General features: G+C 43.7%; 1 protein-coding gene across 2 annotated transcripts; it reads left to right on the top strand.

The window, feature by feature from the left end:
• The first annotated feature begins 602 nt into the window (after positions 1-602).
• On the top strand, positions 603-6,355 carry LOC108405052 (carbonyl reductase [NADPH] 1). 2 transcript variants are annotated; one of them, XM_073231390.1, is made up of 3 exons: positions 603-1,007; positions 1,577-1,671; positions 1,892-2,265. In XM_073231390.1, the coding sequence occupies exons 1-3, from the start codon at positions 719-721 to the stop codon at positions 2,207-2,209; spliced, it is 702 nt and encodes a 233-aa protein (XP_073087491.1). In that variant the 5' UTR covers positions 603-718; the 3' UTR covers positions 2,210-2,265. The 2 variants fall into 2 exon arrangements, with proteins under 2 accessions (XP_073087491.1, XP_036870562.1); XM_037014667.2 differs by lacking the exon at positions 1,892-2,265 and adding an exon at positions 5,665-6,355 and having other exon boundaries at positions 611-1,007; positions 1,577-1,684.
• Positions 6,356-17,081: the final 10,726 nt, after the last annotated feature.

Genomic DNA, 17,081 nt, shown 5'->3' with positions numbered 1-17,081 from the left:
GAACTTTCTGAGGATCCATCTCCTCACTTTAAAATGGAGATAAGATGCATCCTAATGTGTGAGAAAGGGTTTTAAAGCCGCGTGGCACCTGCACCCTGTAGGACATAAACACAGGTAACTTGATGACTTTACAAGCGTCTACGGAGATATCCCGGGATGATTCAATAAACGTTCCCCACTATTAGGTGAAAAGTAGTGAAGACTAAGCCAGTAGCTTTGCCTTTACATACTTCGGGAAAAAATCCACACACACTTCATCCCTTGTCTTGTTCTTTCAGCTTATGCCACAACTGTTGTTCCAAAGACTCAGTTCAAACGGTATTTTGTCAACCAAGAAAAAAAATTTCTGTACAAATGCCCTATTTCTTCAAGTGCTACTGTCAATAGCTGAATAGTTGGGGGAATACGAGGAAAAACTCTTGGACAACCAGGAATAAAGGTTCAATTTAAATGTAGTCACACGACCAAACGGAAGGGTTCGCTGCAGCCAAGCGGGCAGTCGGCAGCCGCCAGCAGCCCGAGCCGTCAGCGGGGGCCCGCAAACTGCCACCCTGCCCGGGGCCTTGGCCTTCTCCGCGGGGCGGGGCCCGAGGCTGCGCATGCGCGCTCCGCCGCTAACCCAACCAGCACCGCGCAGAAATTGAGGCGCCAGCTATACTGACTCCTTTCCGGTTGAGTCCACGCTCAACGCCCGCGCCGCGTAACCCACCACCCAGTCATGTCATTCTGCACCCGCGTGGCGCTGGTCACCGGGGCCAACAAGGGCATCGGCTTCGCCATCTCGCGCGACTTGTGCCGGCAGTTCCCGGGGGACGTGGTGCTCACATCGCGGGATGCGGCGCGGGGCCAGGCGGCCGTGCAGCAGCTGCAGGCCGAGGGTCTGAGCCCGCGCTTCCACCTGCTGGACATCGAAGACCCGCAGAGCATCCGCGCCCTGCGCGACTTCCTGCTTAAGGAGTACGGGGGCCTGGACGTGCTGGTCAACAACGCGGGCATCGCCTTCAAGAGTAAGGAAGGGGCAGGGTGCTGGGACGGCAGGCGAGGAGGTCACGCGGAACACCCCCAGCCAGGATGGGCTGGATTTGTCTGGAGATCGCTGTTGTGGGGGGGGCTCCTTCTGCCTTCGGGTCCAGAATGGCTCCCTAGGGAAGGAGGAAGCGTGGGGGGACAGCTAGAGCAGAGTCCAGCGGGAATTGGAGGGAGTCCCAGCCAGAGGGACCTTTGTGTTTCTTTGGCTCAGCTCCTGGGGATGTTTTCCGGGTGGCACAGTTTCCCTCGGATTGGAGTCTAGGGGAGTTAGGTGAACTTTCAATGCATTTTGAAATAAAAAAAATTTCACAAACTGGTTCACAGAGATCCCATGTGTGCTCCCTTCACCCAGCCTCCCCAATGGTACCCTCTTACAACACTACAGAACATTATGGAACCCTGAAATTGACAAGAGCACAACTGTAACTAAATGCCAGTACAACACAAAATTCACAGATTTCACAACCACTTTTTTCTTTATATCATTCTATGGAAGTTTTACAACATGACTACTATTTATTATTTCTACTTTCTTTCTCTCCTAAAGCTAATGATTCCACACCATTTCATATTCAAGCAGAAGTGACGATGAAAACCAACTTTTTTGGTACCCGAGATGTCTGCACGGAGCTGCTGCCTCTGGTGAGACCACAAGGTGAATCTAGTGAGCAGCCCCCACAGAGTGACTCTGGTGTGATATGGCCCCGCTGCCCCTGACCTCATCTCCAGGCTCTGTGCACTCTACACTGGCTCCCGGGGTGTGTCTCCTCAGGACCAGGGGCCCCTCTTCTCTGGACTACACACTTGTCAGTGGCCATCAGTGATAACGTCCCCTGCACAACTGCCTCTTTCTCTTCCTCAGCTCTTCAGTCAAAGTCTCCCTCCACAGGCCCTTTACTTGTTCTCTGCCCCTCACACACGGGGGTCCCTGAGCATGGTCCAGGAAAGACCAGGCATGGAGCTTCCAGTCGTCCTATCCCAGTGGAGTCCTGTGGATAGCATGGAATTCTCCCAGCAACCATGTGTGACAGTACGCATGGATCCTGCCAAACAAGAAGCTCATCTAAGCATTGATGTTCAGGTGTTTTTGTTGTGGGTTAGGCACATAGACATGACCCACCTCCTTCTTAGCCCAAGGCCCTGCCCTAATCACAATGTTAGCATAGATTATGTAGCTTGACCCTTGATCCCCAAGTAAACAAGGACAATCTTACCAGAACATTCCAAGGGTTTAAAGATTACCTCCCAGCAGTCTGGGGCAAAGGGCCAAACTTCCTCTTTGGCCAGGCTTAAATCATTCACTTTCACAGGCCACCATCTGGTCCTTCTCCAAGGCTGTCTTATAGCCAAAGAATCATTGAGCATCTGCATTTAGTACAGAATTTATATGACAGATACAGCAATAGTATCAAAAGTATGCCTAACATTTTGGAGCAGCCAGAGTAGGGATAGATTTAAAGGAACACATAATCCATCCCATAAAGCCACTAGATACATTTTCTTGTTTTTGTACCAATTTGATTCTCCCCTTTATCAACTGCTAGTTATACTTTATTTAGCATAGAACTATCTGTGCAGAACTATTTAGTATTGTTAAGAGAGGAACTGAGGCATGTGAAATATTTCAGAGTTTGAGAAAAAAATCTGTCTGAATCAGGAAGCACCAAACTAGAAGTTATCAGGATCCCTCCAAGGACAGGTGCTGCAGTGAGACTATTACAGAGAAAAGGTGGACACAAAGGGAGGAAATGATTGGTTGGCTGTAGCTTCAGGCCTTGTTGGCTGTCTGTGATTGGTGGTTGTTTGCTTTTGATTTTGTAACTTTGAAGCATTTACTGGCTTAAATTTTGGTTTCCTTAAGTAGGCTGCCAGGGTATTAGAGCCACCTCAGTGTAACGGCCTCCTTTTTTTTAACTAATGTAGCAGTATGAAAGCTAGCTGATGGTCAGCTAAATCCAGTTTTTCATCAAGCCATTCATTTTCCATTGGTATTACATCCTGAGGAGACGAACTCAATCTGCCAATGCATTGATCATCAGTATCATCATGTGACTCATTCATATATGGCAGTTGAATATTACCAACAAGGCCAGTGTTTCACAACATCACAGCACGTGTAACCTGAAAAGTAAGAATTGAGAGAATAGCATATTGCTGAAGTCCCATTCAGTCATTAATGATTGGTTCAGCTTATCACCGTGTAATGTGACCACATACCCCAGCTGATGCCACTCAGATTCACAGGCTTCTGTTCCACCCTGTCAGGTCTCTAAATCAGCTGTGGTCTTGGCAAATGTGGCTTCACCATTTTAGGCATCTGGAATAATTGAGCTAAGAGATGGTATCATCTCCTGCAGAGCATAGAGCTTTAATCCTCTTGCTGCATAACCCGTTTATTCATGCCTTTAGCCCTCAAGTTTTCATTTTTCCTTCTCCCCATTTATCATTGACTTTACCCAAACTTTTTCACTTTCCAAAGGGACGTCAAGTCCAGCCACTGTGCTGATCCGGATTGCCTACAATGATACTAGTCTAACAAGTGCCTGCCCTTCAGTTCACCTCCAACCACATAGGGTAGAGTTGCATAGGTCCAAAATGAGTGGGCTGTCTTAACCACTACACAGTAAAGCTGCATTTGCTGTTCCTCCACTTTTGCCAGATGGGGTGAAGGCACAGTGCATTCACTCCATCAGGCCCTTAGGAATTCTGACATAAAGGGTTAAAGCTGTAGCTATAGTTTCTTGCTTAGGAATTATTCCTGCTTCTATATCTGCAGTTGCAACCTTGGTCTCAGGACCACCATATTAGGCAGGAAAAAAGAAATGTGAGGTGATATGGGGAAGAGCTGTATAGTCACCAGGGCATCCTTCCCCAGCTACCCCAGCAAAGCAGAAGAATCTATCCTGTGGGGAATCTCCCTTGGTTCACCTCAGATAGTGTGATCACATGCTCATGAATGTATGTAAGCCAGAGCTTCATGCCCTTACCTCCTCAAGTTTGAGACAACCAGGGTTTGAACTGCACCTTCCAGTTTTCTGCCAAAACACTACTCTAAGGATGCAAGTGGGTTGCTTGATCTGCAGAAATGTAACTTACTCCAAATTGGTGCGGTGTCTTCTGTGCCAGTCCTTGGACACGTGCATCTACTTCTGGGATGTAGAACCTGGGTTGCAGAGAGCATCTCATCTTGCCAGGACCCATTTGTAGCCTCCCAGGGCTACTACCTTCAACCCTACTAGCCATTGTGCAGGACCTTCCCCTCGGAGAACCTTTCCCATGACCACCTGCAGTCTTTTGTCTCTCTTGTGGCAGACAGAACAGTCGCTGGCATTTTCTGCCTCAGAGGGTGTGAGACCATGTCAACAATTATCCCATCTCTGGATGCTGCAGCACCCCATTCCCACTCACTCATAGACCCAGGTGGCCACTTCAAACCCACACGCCAGGATATCCCCTTGCTAGTTCTGGTTCCCTTCCGGCTCTGGAAGTGGTTTTCTTGATGGGCATTAACATGTCCTACTCTAACTTCCCCCCAAATTCCCATAGTGGCTTCCAAAGGGCCATACCCTATATAGGCATCCCTTCAATAGTCCAGTGTTCCCTGCCCCTCTCCAGGACCATATTGTCAGGCCACTGCTCATGAGTTGGTCAACACCCAAACATGGAGAAAACAGCATGCAGTTCTGCCTACTGAGCTGACTTGACTTCTCCTGACTAGAGCAGAGCAGCCACCTTCCAAACCAGAAGCTGTATGTTCACCATGGAACTGTCATCAATAAACCAATCAGCTTTTCGTTGGCCAGTAGACACCTGTTTCTAGAGCTGACCATGTGCCCATAAGATCCTCATATTAAACCAAAGGTGGCCTTAAGGGGAGAAAGGCTGTCTCATCGTGAAGTATAATGAGCACCTCCTTACCTTCCCCTTAGCATGTTCCTGTATAAACTCTCATTTTCTTATGCAGCTTCTGGACACTGCCCTCCCATGAAAGCATTTCCTTGACCTCATTTGAGACATGAGTACAACAAGTTTCGACTGAGAAAAGAGACAACTGAAATTTTACAGAAACATTATTTGGGGTCTTGGAATTGCCATTTGGGGAGCACAGATTGAGGTGGCAGCCCAAATTGTGCCCCACAAGGGAACAAAAGCTAGGGGTTTTTAAAAACAAAAGGGAATGCTTGTATGTGTTACTTATGTAGAATTTTGATTGATGTTGGAGGTGCAAACTAATCTTGAGTGAATATAATATAATTGGTTGCTAAAGTTATCACCCAGCAAAGTCTCTTACTGTATGTAGCAAGGTGCAGGTATTCAGGCTCAGTCCTTGGAATATTGGCAGTTTAACCAGTTCACAAGTTCATGGTTCCAGTGGTAAATACATAAGGCTCATCCCCTTAATGGGCTCCTGGCTCCATTTTAAAACCCCCTGGTATAAGGGAATCCTTTTTTATTTCATCCTCCACATAAGTTTCAAGACTGTATCATGACCATGACTATCGAGTCTTAATTAATGCCCATAACCACTGGTAATTTTCTCTCAAATGCAAATGTTCTGGTCCAAAGTCCTGGAGAATTTAGTATTCATCGTGCTTGTGCATGCATTTCTACATAACAATTTGTTTTGTATTTCAGGCAGAGTGGTGAATGTGTCTAGCATTGTGAGTCTCAGAGCTCTTAAAAACTGCAGCCCAGAACTGCAGCAGAAGTTTACAAGTGAGACCATCACAGAGGAGGAGCTGGTGGGGCTCATGAACAAGTTTGTGGAAGATACAAAGAATGGAGTACACCAGAAGGAGGGCTGGCCTAATACTGCATATGGAGTGACAAAAATTGGTGTCACAGTCCTGTCCAGAATCCAGGCCAGGAAACTGAGTGAGCAGAGAAGTGGGGACAAGATCCTCCTGAATTCCTGCTGCCCTGGATGGGTGAGATCTGACATGGGGGGACCCAAGGCCTTGAAAAGCCCAGAAGAAGGAGCAGAGACCCCCGTGTACTTGGCCCTTTTACCCTCAGATGCTCAGGGACCTCATGGACAGTTTGTCATGGAGAAGAAAGTTGAGCAATGGTGAGCTCATCTCAGAGCTCCCTCCATGGGCCCACCACATGGCCTGTCCTGATCTGACCAAAAGGACATGTATATAGTCAGAAATTTCCCTATCAAAACAAACAAAAGGAATCACCACACCTATAGAGTACCCACTCTGAGTTGGGTACCAGTTCTCTGAAGTCTTTGATGATTTCCTCTGTAATAAAAGATGAGAAAAAGTGGAAAGATAGTGATTAATGAAAATCTAAGATGAATAAATGGTTCTTTACAAACGTCCATTTCTGCTGATTGTTTACCTGCCAACCAGCTCAGGTAACTAGAGACCTAAAGGTTAAGCCAAGGCAAGGGACAGGATAGCTCAGGGGTCCGCAAACATAGAATGAGCCAGATGGTAATGATTTTCAGCTTTGCAGACTACGTGGTCTTGCTGGAACTACTCCGATATGCTGTTACAGCAAGAAAGTAGCTACAGACAATATATAAACCAATGAGGGTGGCTGGATTTGGCCTGGAGCCCATACCCACCTCTATTACCTGAATGACACCATGGAAGGAAAGCTTCAGTGTGCGCTCTTTAACACCAAACCATTCGGGATAAAAACCGTAGCAAAGTGTGATTTCTGAGTGGGCTCTGTAAGAAATATAACCCATAAAAGAATCTGAAACAATGTGGTATCCATGAAAAGTTCATTAGTATAACCTTGAAATAAAGACAGTTTTATTTGAGCCAAACTGAAGGCTGAGAAGAAGCCTGGAAACACCAACTCCCATGGACATGTAGGAGAAATGTTTCAGAGCCCAAGTCATACAGAGGTGGTCTATCTTCAAGGGGACAAGGAAAAAATAACTTTAAAGGGGTACATCCATTTACATAAAATATGGGATGCTTAAAAAAAAGATAGGGGTTTACATACATCTTGGCACCAAAGGGTGTTAATAAGGAAAGGCAAACATTGTTGCTCATCTTGACAGGGAAAACAGATGTGGTTCATACTTTGCTTACCTTGACCTTGGTTATAATTAACAGCAGGTATTACAGAGTTAGATAGTTTCAGTTTGAAGAGTGGCCATTTGAGACAACCAGCAATGATGAAACATTGAATACCAAGCCCTTAGATATCTTTTTACTGGTCAGCTTTTCTTTAGCTTACCAGGGAAAACTGGATATGGATTGGGTATTAATGCACAGGACAGAATTATTATCAGATCTCTTCAGTGTGAATATGTTGGTGACATAGAGATGAAGTGTCAGGACATTTATTTGCAACATAAATCCTTCAGCAAAATATATATGGAAGATGAACCCAAAACTATATGAAAAAGCTCATAATTGTTGAACGTAATTGAGTGGACATAGGGGTGTCTAATAGACAATTCTTTCAACTTCTCTGCTTGAAAGCTTTCAAACACCTGCAAACAAAAATTCCTGACTGCCACCTTACTGCACAGCCTTGAGGAAGTCACTGCATCTTACTGAATCTTGTTTCCTCAATGACAGAACTTGGGAAAATTGTCATAGGACTGCTGTGGAGATCAACTGGTACAGGTGGAAATGTTGGAAGCATGTGGGAAGAGAAAGCGTGTTGGAATGTGAGTGCCTGAAGGTGGCCCTAACAGCACAGAAGTGACGAAGCTCCTCCCACCCCAACCCTAAACCTGGTCCCCCAGCAGGGTAGGGCCTTTATTTTAAAAGGGAGGTTTACTTTCCAAGACTCACCCTCAACAGGGCTGTGAAGTTCCTGCCCCTTCATTTGTTGTTTAAACTGACATCAGAGGAACACCAGTGTCTAGGACAGGACCAGAGCATTTCAACTGCTACTTTGCAAATGAATTCTTATATCACAAAGATGTTTACCTTAAATCTTAAAAATAACACTTAACTATATACATATATAGAGAGAGAACACAAACTTACTAAGTTTGACCTAGGTCACATCCTAAAGTTGGCACTTTTAGCAAACCGAGGGATTATGTAACCATGACATAACACATGACAGTGGTTTGGAATGTACTAAGAGCATCGTGCACATTCCCTCCCCCCTGGGTTCACCTAGACTCACACAGAGGGAGGAACCCTGCCCACAAGGAAACTCTGCTCACAGGACCGATTTTCCCTAATTTTCTACCTCTTGAGTTTATCTTACAAAAGCAGGAAGATTATTGTCCTGGGCTGGGGCTCATTCCAAACTACTGCTGTGGGGCCATCAGCTCCTATGGAATCTACAAGGGGCTCCCTAGGAAAGGTCACACTCCAGCCGTTAGGGAAAACATAATCCCCGAGACTTGCAAACCTTAGCAGCCAGAGAGACTTTGAACTGTGCTGAATCAGACTTGGAAAACTCATCCAGATTTTCTATCTGACTGGACTTTGGAGTAGATTGGTGAATTTGTTACCTTTTTTGAAATAAACAGGAAATTGCAAAGACTGATAAACACATGCCACTGTACATCCTTCACGGTGCCTCCCTTATGGGGCCACCTTTAACACTGTACCACACTGACAAGCTGGGAAATTGGCACTGACAATTCTGTTAACTGGACCCACACCTTAACTTGGAAGTCAGCAGAGTTCATAGGCAAAAAGAAATTTTTTTCATTCTATGCAATTTTGCCACATGGCCACTATTCAGTTGCTGTATTCACTTTCTCCCCCAACATTGATGTTCCCACATCCTTACATATTTAAACAGAACTGATGATGAAAATCAAGCATTTTGGTCCCCGAGATGTCTGCATGGAGCTGCAGCCTCTACTGAGACCGGAAGGTGAGTCTGGTGAGCAGCCTCCACGGAGTGTCCCTGGTCTGATGTGGCCCCACTGCCCCTGACCTCGTCCCCAGCCCTGCCCCCTCTCCCTGCTCTGCTATACTGCCCCCCCTCCACCCCAGGGTGTGTCTCCTCAGGGCCAGGAGCCCCTCTCCCAGGACTACACACTCGTCAGTGGCCATCAGTGCTTCTGTCCCCTGCACAACTGCCTCTTTCTACCCTCAGCTCTTCAGTCAAGGTTCCCACATGCCCTTTACTTGCTCCCCGCTCCTCATACCTGGGGGGCCCTGGATATGACTTCCTGCCCTCTCTCCTCAGTCCACCTCTCTGTCTCTCAGAGTGAGCATATTAAATGTAGCAAAAATTATACAACCCTAATTTATTAGGCCCAACAAGATCAGTCACCTGCCCAGAACATTGTCAGAGCTGCAGGAACAGGCTCCTCTTCTGTTCTGGCCTGTCCTTCCCATCCAGATGGCCGCCCCTCCTCTAGCATCCACGGCAGATAATGCATTTCCAAAACACATTCATCCTTTCCCCAAACTTTTTGGCCTCTGAATTACTCAGCTGCCACGATGCCAGAGGTCACACGACCACCTCCTGTGATCATTAACCAGATCTCAAGAGTTGTCCACCAGAGTTTCTCCCCAGGCCACCTCCTCAACCCCATCTTTACAACACATGCTCAGTTGGGACAATTGTAACCCCTCGTAAGGGACCACCTTCTTGAGTGCTTTCCTTCCTGAGCATTCTCTGTACCATCTGCATGCTTACTCCCTCCCAAAAGTTCTTCTGGTGGATGTCCAAGACCCTAGCATGGTTTGTGCATCTCTCTGTCATGTGACCTGGCGCCCCGCCAGGACATGTTCACTCTCCTTCATCATAGCTAATAATTGGGACAAAATGAACTATCATATTTCTTTGTTGGTCAACTACTACAATACTTAAATGCTGACATTGACAATACTGTTAATGTGCAGTTCATGTTGGCAGATAACAGTAAGTACTCTAAGACAAACAAATAATATTAAAAAGATCAAGAAGTCTAGTTTGAAACTGACAATTTAATTTGCACATAGTTAATTTCAAATCTGGCTTGATTCCCTGTCCTGTCCTGGAGCATTCTTCTGCTTCTCTAAGACTTCACTAGGGCATCAGTGCGCTCTTTCAAATGTCAGCTGACTCTCTCACCCCACCTCTGATGGTAGGAATGACTTCCTTGTGCCACCATCATGCTCTATCACTGTGTCCCTCTGAGAACTAATCCTAATGGCTTCCGGCTGAGAATTTTTCTTAAGGAAAGAGAGCTGTGTTGGTTCTTGCTGTGTGGCGCCAGTCTGGAGGAGGAAGGAGGGGACGCCTGGGATGTTAAGGCAAGCTTTCATCAGCCTATTGATCTAGCCTCAAGAAAGCGGGAGTTAGAGGCGGAGCCGAGATGGTGGCGTGAGTAGAGCAGTGGAAATCTCCTCCCAAAACCACATATATTTTTGAAAAGACAACTCTTCCTAACAGAGAGATCAGAATACACAGGACAACATCCAGACCACATCCATACCTACGAGAACCCAGGGCCTCACAAAGGGGGTAAGATACAAGCCCCGGCTGGGCAGGACCCGAGCGCTCCACACCCCAGCTCCAGGTGAGAGGAGAGGAGTAGGACCAGGGAGGGAGAGGGAGCCCAGGACTGCTAAATAGCCAGCCCCACCATCCACACCAGAGCGCAGACACAGTGCATGTGTGGGGTGCTGGAAACTAGGGAAACAGGACAGTAAGACCTGTGAGCAGGTCCCTTCAGCCAGCGCCCTGGGGACAAAGAAAAGCGAGTGCTTTATGGAAGTCTTAAAGGGACAGGGACCCCAAAACCAGATGGAAGTGTCCTGGGACACTTAGTCTAGCAGCAGGGAATCTGGGGAACTCTGGGCACTCTAAACCCCTGGGCACCAGGGAGCACAGAGGACCCTCATGGAGATAAATAGCCTCCTGGCCGTTCCCCCTCCAACGTGGTTCCACCATTTCAGAGCAGCAGCCAGAGGCAGGCCACGCCCACATCAACAGTGGAGATAAACTCCATAGTGGGCTGGCAAGAATCAGAAGCCCCATCTGAGTGCAGCTGCCCAGCACAAGCTACTAGAGGTTGCAGTTCTCCCAGGAGAGGAAGGCCACAAAAAAACAAGAAGGGAAGTTCTTCGCCCATCACTCATACCAGCTCTGCAAACTGTCTCTGACACCATGAAAAGGCAAAATATCAGGCAGACAAAGATAACAGAGACAACACCTGAGAAGGAGACAGAACTAACCAGTCTTCCTGAAAAAGAATTCAAAATAAAAATCATAAACATGCTGACTGAGATGTAGAGAAATATACAAGAGCTAAGGGATGAAGTCCGGAGAGAGATTACAGATGCCCGGAGGGAGATTACAGACGTCCGGAAGGAGATTACAGAAGGGAACCAAACTCTGGAAGGATTTATAAGCAGAATGGATAAGATGCAAGAGGCCATTGATGGAATAGAGACCAGAGAACAGGAACGCATAGAAGCTCACACAGAGAGAGATAAAAGAATCTCCAGGAATAAAACAATATTAAGAGAATTGTGTGACCAATCCAAAAGGAACAATATCTGTATTATAGGGGTACCAGAAGAAGAAGAGAGAGAAAAAGGGATAGAAAGTGTCTTTGAAGAAATAATTGCTGAAAAATTCCCCAAACTGGGGGAGGAAATAACCGAACAGACCACGAAAATACACAGAATTCCCAACAGAAAGGACCCAAGGAGGACAACACCAAGACACATAATAATTAAAATGGCAAAGATCAAGGACAAGGAAAGAGTTTTAAAGGCAGCTAGAGAGAAAAAGGTCACCTATAAAAGAAAACCTATCAGGCTATCATCAGACTTCTCAACAGAAACCTTACAGGCCAGAAGAGAATGGCATGATATATTTAATGCAATGAAACAGAGGGGCCTTGAACCAAGGATACTGTATCCAGCATGATTATCATTTAAATATGAAGGAGGGATTAAACAATTCCCAGACAAGCAAAAGTTGAGGGAATTTGCCTCCCACAAACCACCTCTACAGGGTATTTTAGAGGGACTGCTCTAGATGGGAGCACTCCTAAGACTAAACAGATGTCACCAGAGAAAATAAAATCACAGCAAAGAAAGCAGACCAACCAAATACTAACTAAAGGCAAAAAATAAAACCAACTACCCATTAAAAGCAGTTAAAGGAAACACGAAAGAGCACAGAATAAAACAACCAACATATAAAGAATGGAGGAGGAGGAATAAGAAGGGAGAGAAGAAAAGAATATCCAGACAGTGTATATAACAGCTCAATAAGTGAGCTAAGTTAAGCAGTAAGAAACTAAAGAAGCTAACCTTGAATCTTCGGTAACCACGAATCTAAAACATGCAATGGCAATAAGTACATATCTTTCAATAGTCACCCTAAATGTAAATGGAGTGACTGCACCAATCAAAAGACACAGAGTAATAGAATGGATAAAAAAGCAAGACCCATCGATATGCTGCTTACACGAAACTCACCTCAAACCCAAAGACATGCACAGACTAAAATTCAAGGGATGGAAAAACATATTTCAGGTGAACAACAGAGAGAAGAAAGCAGGTGTTGCAGTACTAGTATCAGACAAAATAGACTTCAAAACAAAGAAAGTAACAAGAGATAAAGAAGGACATTACATGATGATAAAGGGCTCAGTCCAACAAGAGGATATCACCATTCTAAATATATATGCACCCAACACAGGAGCACCAGCATATGTGAAACAAATACTAACAGAACTAAAGGGGGAAATAACTACAATGCATTCATTTTAGGAGACATCAACACACCACTCACCCCAAAGGATAGATCCACTGGGCAGGAAATAAGTAAGGACACAGAGGCACTGAACAACACACTAGAACAGATGGACCTAATAGACATCTATAGAACTCTACATCCAAAAGCAACAGGAAATACATTCTTCTCAAGTGCACATGGAACACTATCCAGAATAGACCACATACTAGCTCACAAAAAGAGCCTCAGTAAATTCCAAAATATTGAAATTCTACCAACCAATTTTTCAGACCACAAAGGTATAAAAGTAGAAAATTCTACACAGAAAACAAAAAGGCTCACAAACACATGGAGGCTTAACAACATGCTCCTAAATAATCAATGGATCAATGAACAAATTAAAACAGAGATCAAGGAATATATGGAAACAAATGACAACAACAACACAAAGCCCCAACTTCTTTGGGACGCAGGGAAAGCAGTCTTAAGAGGAAAGTATATAGCAATCCACACTTAAAGAAGGAAGAACAATCTCAAATGAATAGCCTAACATCACAATTATTGAAACTGGAAAAAGGACAAATGAGGCCTAAAGTCAGCAGAAGGAGGGACATAATAAAGATCAGAGAAGAAATAAACAAAACTGAGGAGAATAAAACAATAGAAAAAAATCAATGAAACCAAGAGCTGGTTCTTCGAGAAAATAAACAAAATAGATAAGGCTCTAGCCAGACATATTAAGAGAAAAAGAGAATCAACACACATCAACAGAATCAGAAATGAGAATGGAAAAATCATGACAATCTCCATCAAAATACAAAGAATTATTAAAGACTACTATGAAAACTTATATGCTAACAAGCTGGAAAATCTAGAAGAAATGGACAACTTCCTAGAAAATTACAACCTTCCAAGACTGACCAAGGAAGAAACACAAAAGTTAAACAAACCAATTACAAGCAAAGAAATTGAAACGGTAATCAAAAAACTACCCAAGAACAAAACCTCCAGGACAGATGGATTTACCTCGGAATTTTATCAGACATACAGAGAAGATATAATACCCATTCTCCTTAAAGTTTTCCAAAAAATAGAAGAGGAGGGAATACTCCCAAACTCATTCTATGAAGCCAACATCACCCTAATACCAAAACCAGGCAAAGATCCCACCAAAAAAGAAAATTACAGACCAATATCCCTGATGAATGTAGATGCAAAAATACTCAATAAAATATTAGCAAATGGAATTCAAAAATATATCAAAAGGATCATACACCATGACCAAGTGGGATTCATCACAGGGATGCAAGGATGGTACAACATTCGAAAATCCATCAACATCATCCACCACATCAACAAAAAGAAGGACAAAAACCACATGATCATCTCCATAGATGCTGAAAAAGCATTTGACAAAATTCAACATCCATTCATGAAAAAAACCCTCAGCAAAATGGGTATAGAGGGCAAGTACCTCAACATAATAAGGGGCATATATGATAAACCCACAGCCAACATCATATTGAACAGCGAGAAGCTGAAAGCTTTTCCTGTGATATCAGGAACAAGACAGGGATGCCCACTCTCCCAACTGTTATTTAACATAGTACTGGAGGTCCTAGCCATGACAATTAGACAAAACAAAGAAATAGAAGGAATCCAGACTGGTAAAAAAGAAGTCAAACTGTCACTATTTGCAGATAACATGATAGTGTACATAAAAAACCCTAAAGACTCCACTCCAAAACTATTAGAACTAATATCGGAATACAGCAAAGTTACAGGATACAAAATTAACACACAGAAATCTGTGGCTTTCCTATACACTAACAATGAACCAATAGAAAGAGAAATCAGGAAAACAACTCCATTCACAATTGCATCAAAAAGAATAAAATACCTAGGAATGAACCTAACCAAAGAAGTGAAAGACCTATGCCCTGAAAACTATAAGACACTCTTAAGAGAAATTAAAGGGGACACTAACAAATGGAAACTCATCCCATGCTCCTGGCTAGGAAGAATTGATATCTTCAAAATGGCTATCCTGCTCAAAGCAATATACAGATTTGATGCAATCCCTATCAAATTACCAGCAACATTCTTCAACGAACTGAAACAAATAGTTCAAAAATTCATATGGCAAAAGACCCCAAATAGCCAAAGCAATCCTGAGAAAGAAGAGTAAAGTGGGGGCATCTCACTCCCCAACTTCAAGCTCTACTACAAAGCCATAGTAATCAAGACAATTTGGTACTGGCACAAGAACAGAGCCACAGACCAGTGGAACAGATTAGAAACTCCAGACATTAACCCAAACATATATGGTCAATTAATATTTGATAAAGGAGCCGTGGACATACAGTGGGGAAATGACAGTCTCTTCAACAGATGGTGCTGGCAGAACTGGACAGCTGCATGTAAGAGAATGAAACTGGACCATTGTCTAACCCCATACACAAAAGTAAATTCGAAATGGATCAAAGACCTGCATGTAAGTCATGAAACCATAAAACTCTTAGGAAAAAACTTAGGCAAAAATCTCTTAGACATAAACATGAGTGACCTCTTCTTGAACATATCTCCCCAGGCAAGAAAAACAAATGCAAAAATGAACAAGTGGGACTATATTAAGTTGAAAAGCTTCTGTACAGCAAAAGACACCATCAGTAGAACAAAAAGGTACCCTACAGTATGGGAGAATATAGTTGTAAATGACAGATCCAATAAAGGCTTGACATCCAAAATATATAAAGAGCTCACCCACCTCAACAAATAAAAAACAAATAATCCAATTAAAAAATGGGCAGAGGAACTGAACAGACAGTTCTCCAAAAAAGAAATTCAGATGGCCACCAGACACATGAAAAGATGCTCCACATCACTAATTATCAGGAAATGCAAATTAAAACCACAATGAGATATCACCTCACACCAGTAAGGATGGCTACCATCCAAAAGACAAACAACAACAAATGTTGGCAAGGTTGTGGAGAAAGGGGAACCCTCCTACACTGCTGATGGGAATGCAAATTAGTTCAACCATTGTGGAAAGCAATATGCAGGTTCCTCAAAATGCTCAAAATAGACTTACCATTTGACCCAGGAATTCCACTCCTAGGAATTTACCCTAGGAATGCAGCACTGCAGTTTGAAAAAGACAGATGCACCCGTATATATAGTGCAGCACTTTTTACAATAGCCAAGAATTGGAAGCAACCTAAGTGTCCATCAGTAGATGAATGGATAAAGAAGATGTGGTACATATACACAATGGAATATTATTCAGCCATAAGAAGAAAACAAATCCTACCATTTGCAACAACATGGATGGAGCTACAGGGTATTATGCTCAGTGAAATAAGCCAAGCGGAGAAAGAGAAATACCAAATGATTTCACTCATCTGTGGAGTATAAGAACAAAGAAAAAACTGAAGGAACAAAACAGCAGCAGAATCACAGAACCCAACAATGGACTAACAGGTGCCAAAGGGTAAGGGACTGGGGAGGATAGGTGGGTAGGGAGGGATAAGGAGGGGAAAGAAGAAAGGGGATATTATGATTAGCATGCATAATGGTGGGTAGGAGAAAGGGGAGGGCTGTACAACACAGAGAAGACAAGTAGTGATTCTACAACATTTTGCTATGCTGATGGACAGTGACTGTAATGGGGTTTGTTGGGGGGACTTGGTATAGGGGAGAGCCTAGTGAACATAATATTCTTCATGTAATTGTAGATTAATGATAACAGAAAAAAATAGAAAGAAAAGGGGGATTACTCCCTGATAGGATAAAACTAACTGCAATTCAACGATTAATGCATGCTTCACATATCCTTAATTTTGATCTTTTAAAGGGTGTCAGATGATCAGCTATGGAAGTACATTTTTCTGATAATATTCCTTTCTCTTAAAAAAAAAAGCAGTTCCTCTGTGGTAATCTCCAATAGGTTCTTCACAATGGTATAAAGGTCATACCAAAGTGTGGACAAAGGGTTTGTTTGTGTTTATACAGAGGATCAAAGCCTAATTTGGCTACCCAGAAAATGAATTAAGATACGATATGAAGAAGAACTTCCAACATCAACATCTTCTGGAAGAGTCATTCCAGAAGATGATCATCAAAAAACTTCAACAAAGATCCTGGCACTGTTGCAGTTGTAGCTGCATTCATCCCACTGGTTCCTGGACTTGCCATTGGAATGAAGGAGATATCTAAGCTGGCCTGTTCATATAGTAAAACAACAAATTTGACTGGATCTATACTGTCAGAACTCAACCAAGAATTAGGAGAAGTGCAAGTTGCAGTGCTCCAAATTCGTGCTATAGACTATCTACTGTTAAAAGAACATATGGGATGTGAACAGTTCCCAGGAATGTGTTGTTTCAATTTGTCTGATTTTTCTCAAACTATTCAAATTCAGT

Source organism: Manis javanica, chromosome 3 (genome assembly GCF_040802235.1).
Source record: "Manis javanica isolate MJ-LG chromosome 3, MJ_LKY, whole genome shotgun sequence".
NCBI lineage: Eukaryota > Metazoa > Chordata > Mammalia > Pholidota > Manidae > Manis > Manis javanica.
The sequence above is the reverse complement of the archived record's forward strand: the minus strand, read 5'-3'. Positions and strand labels throughout refer to the sequence as shown.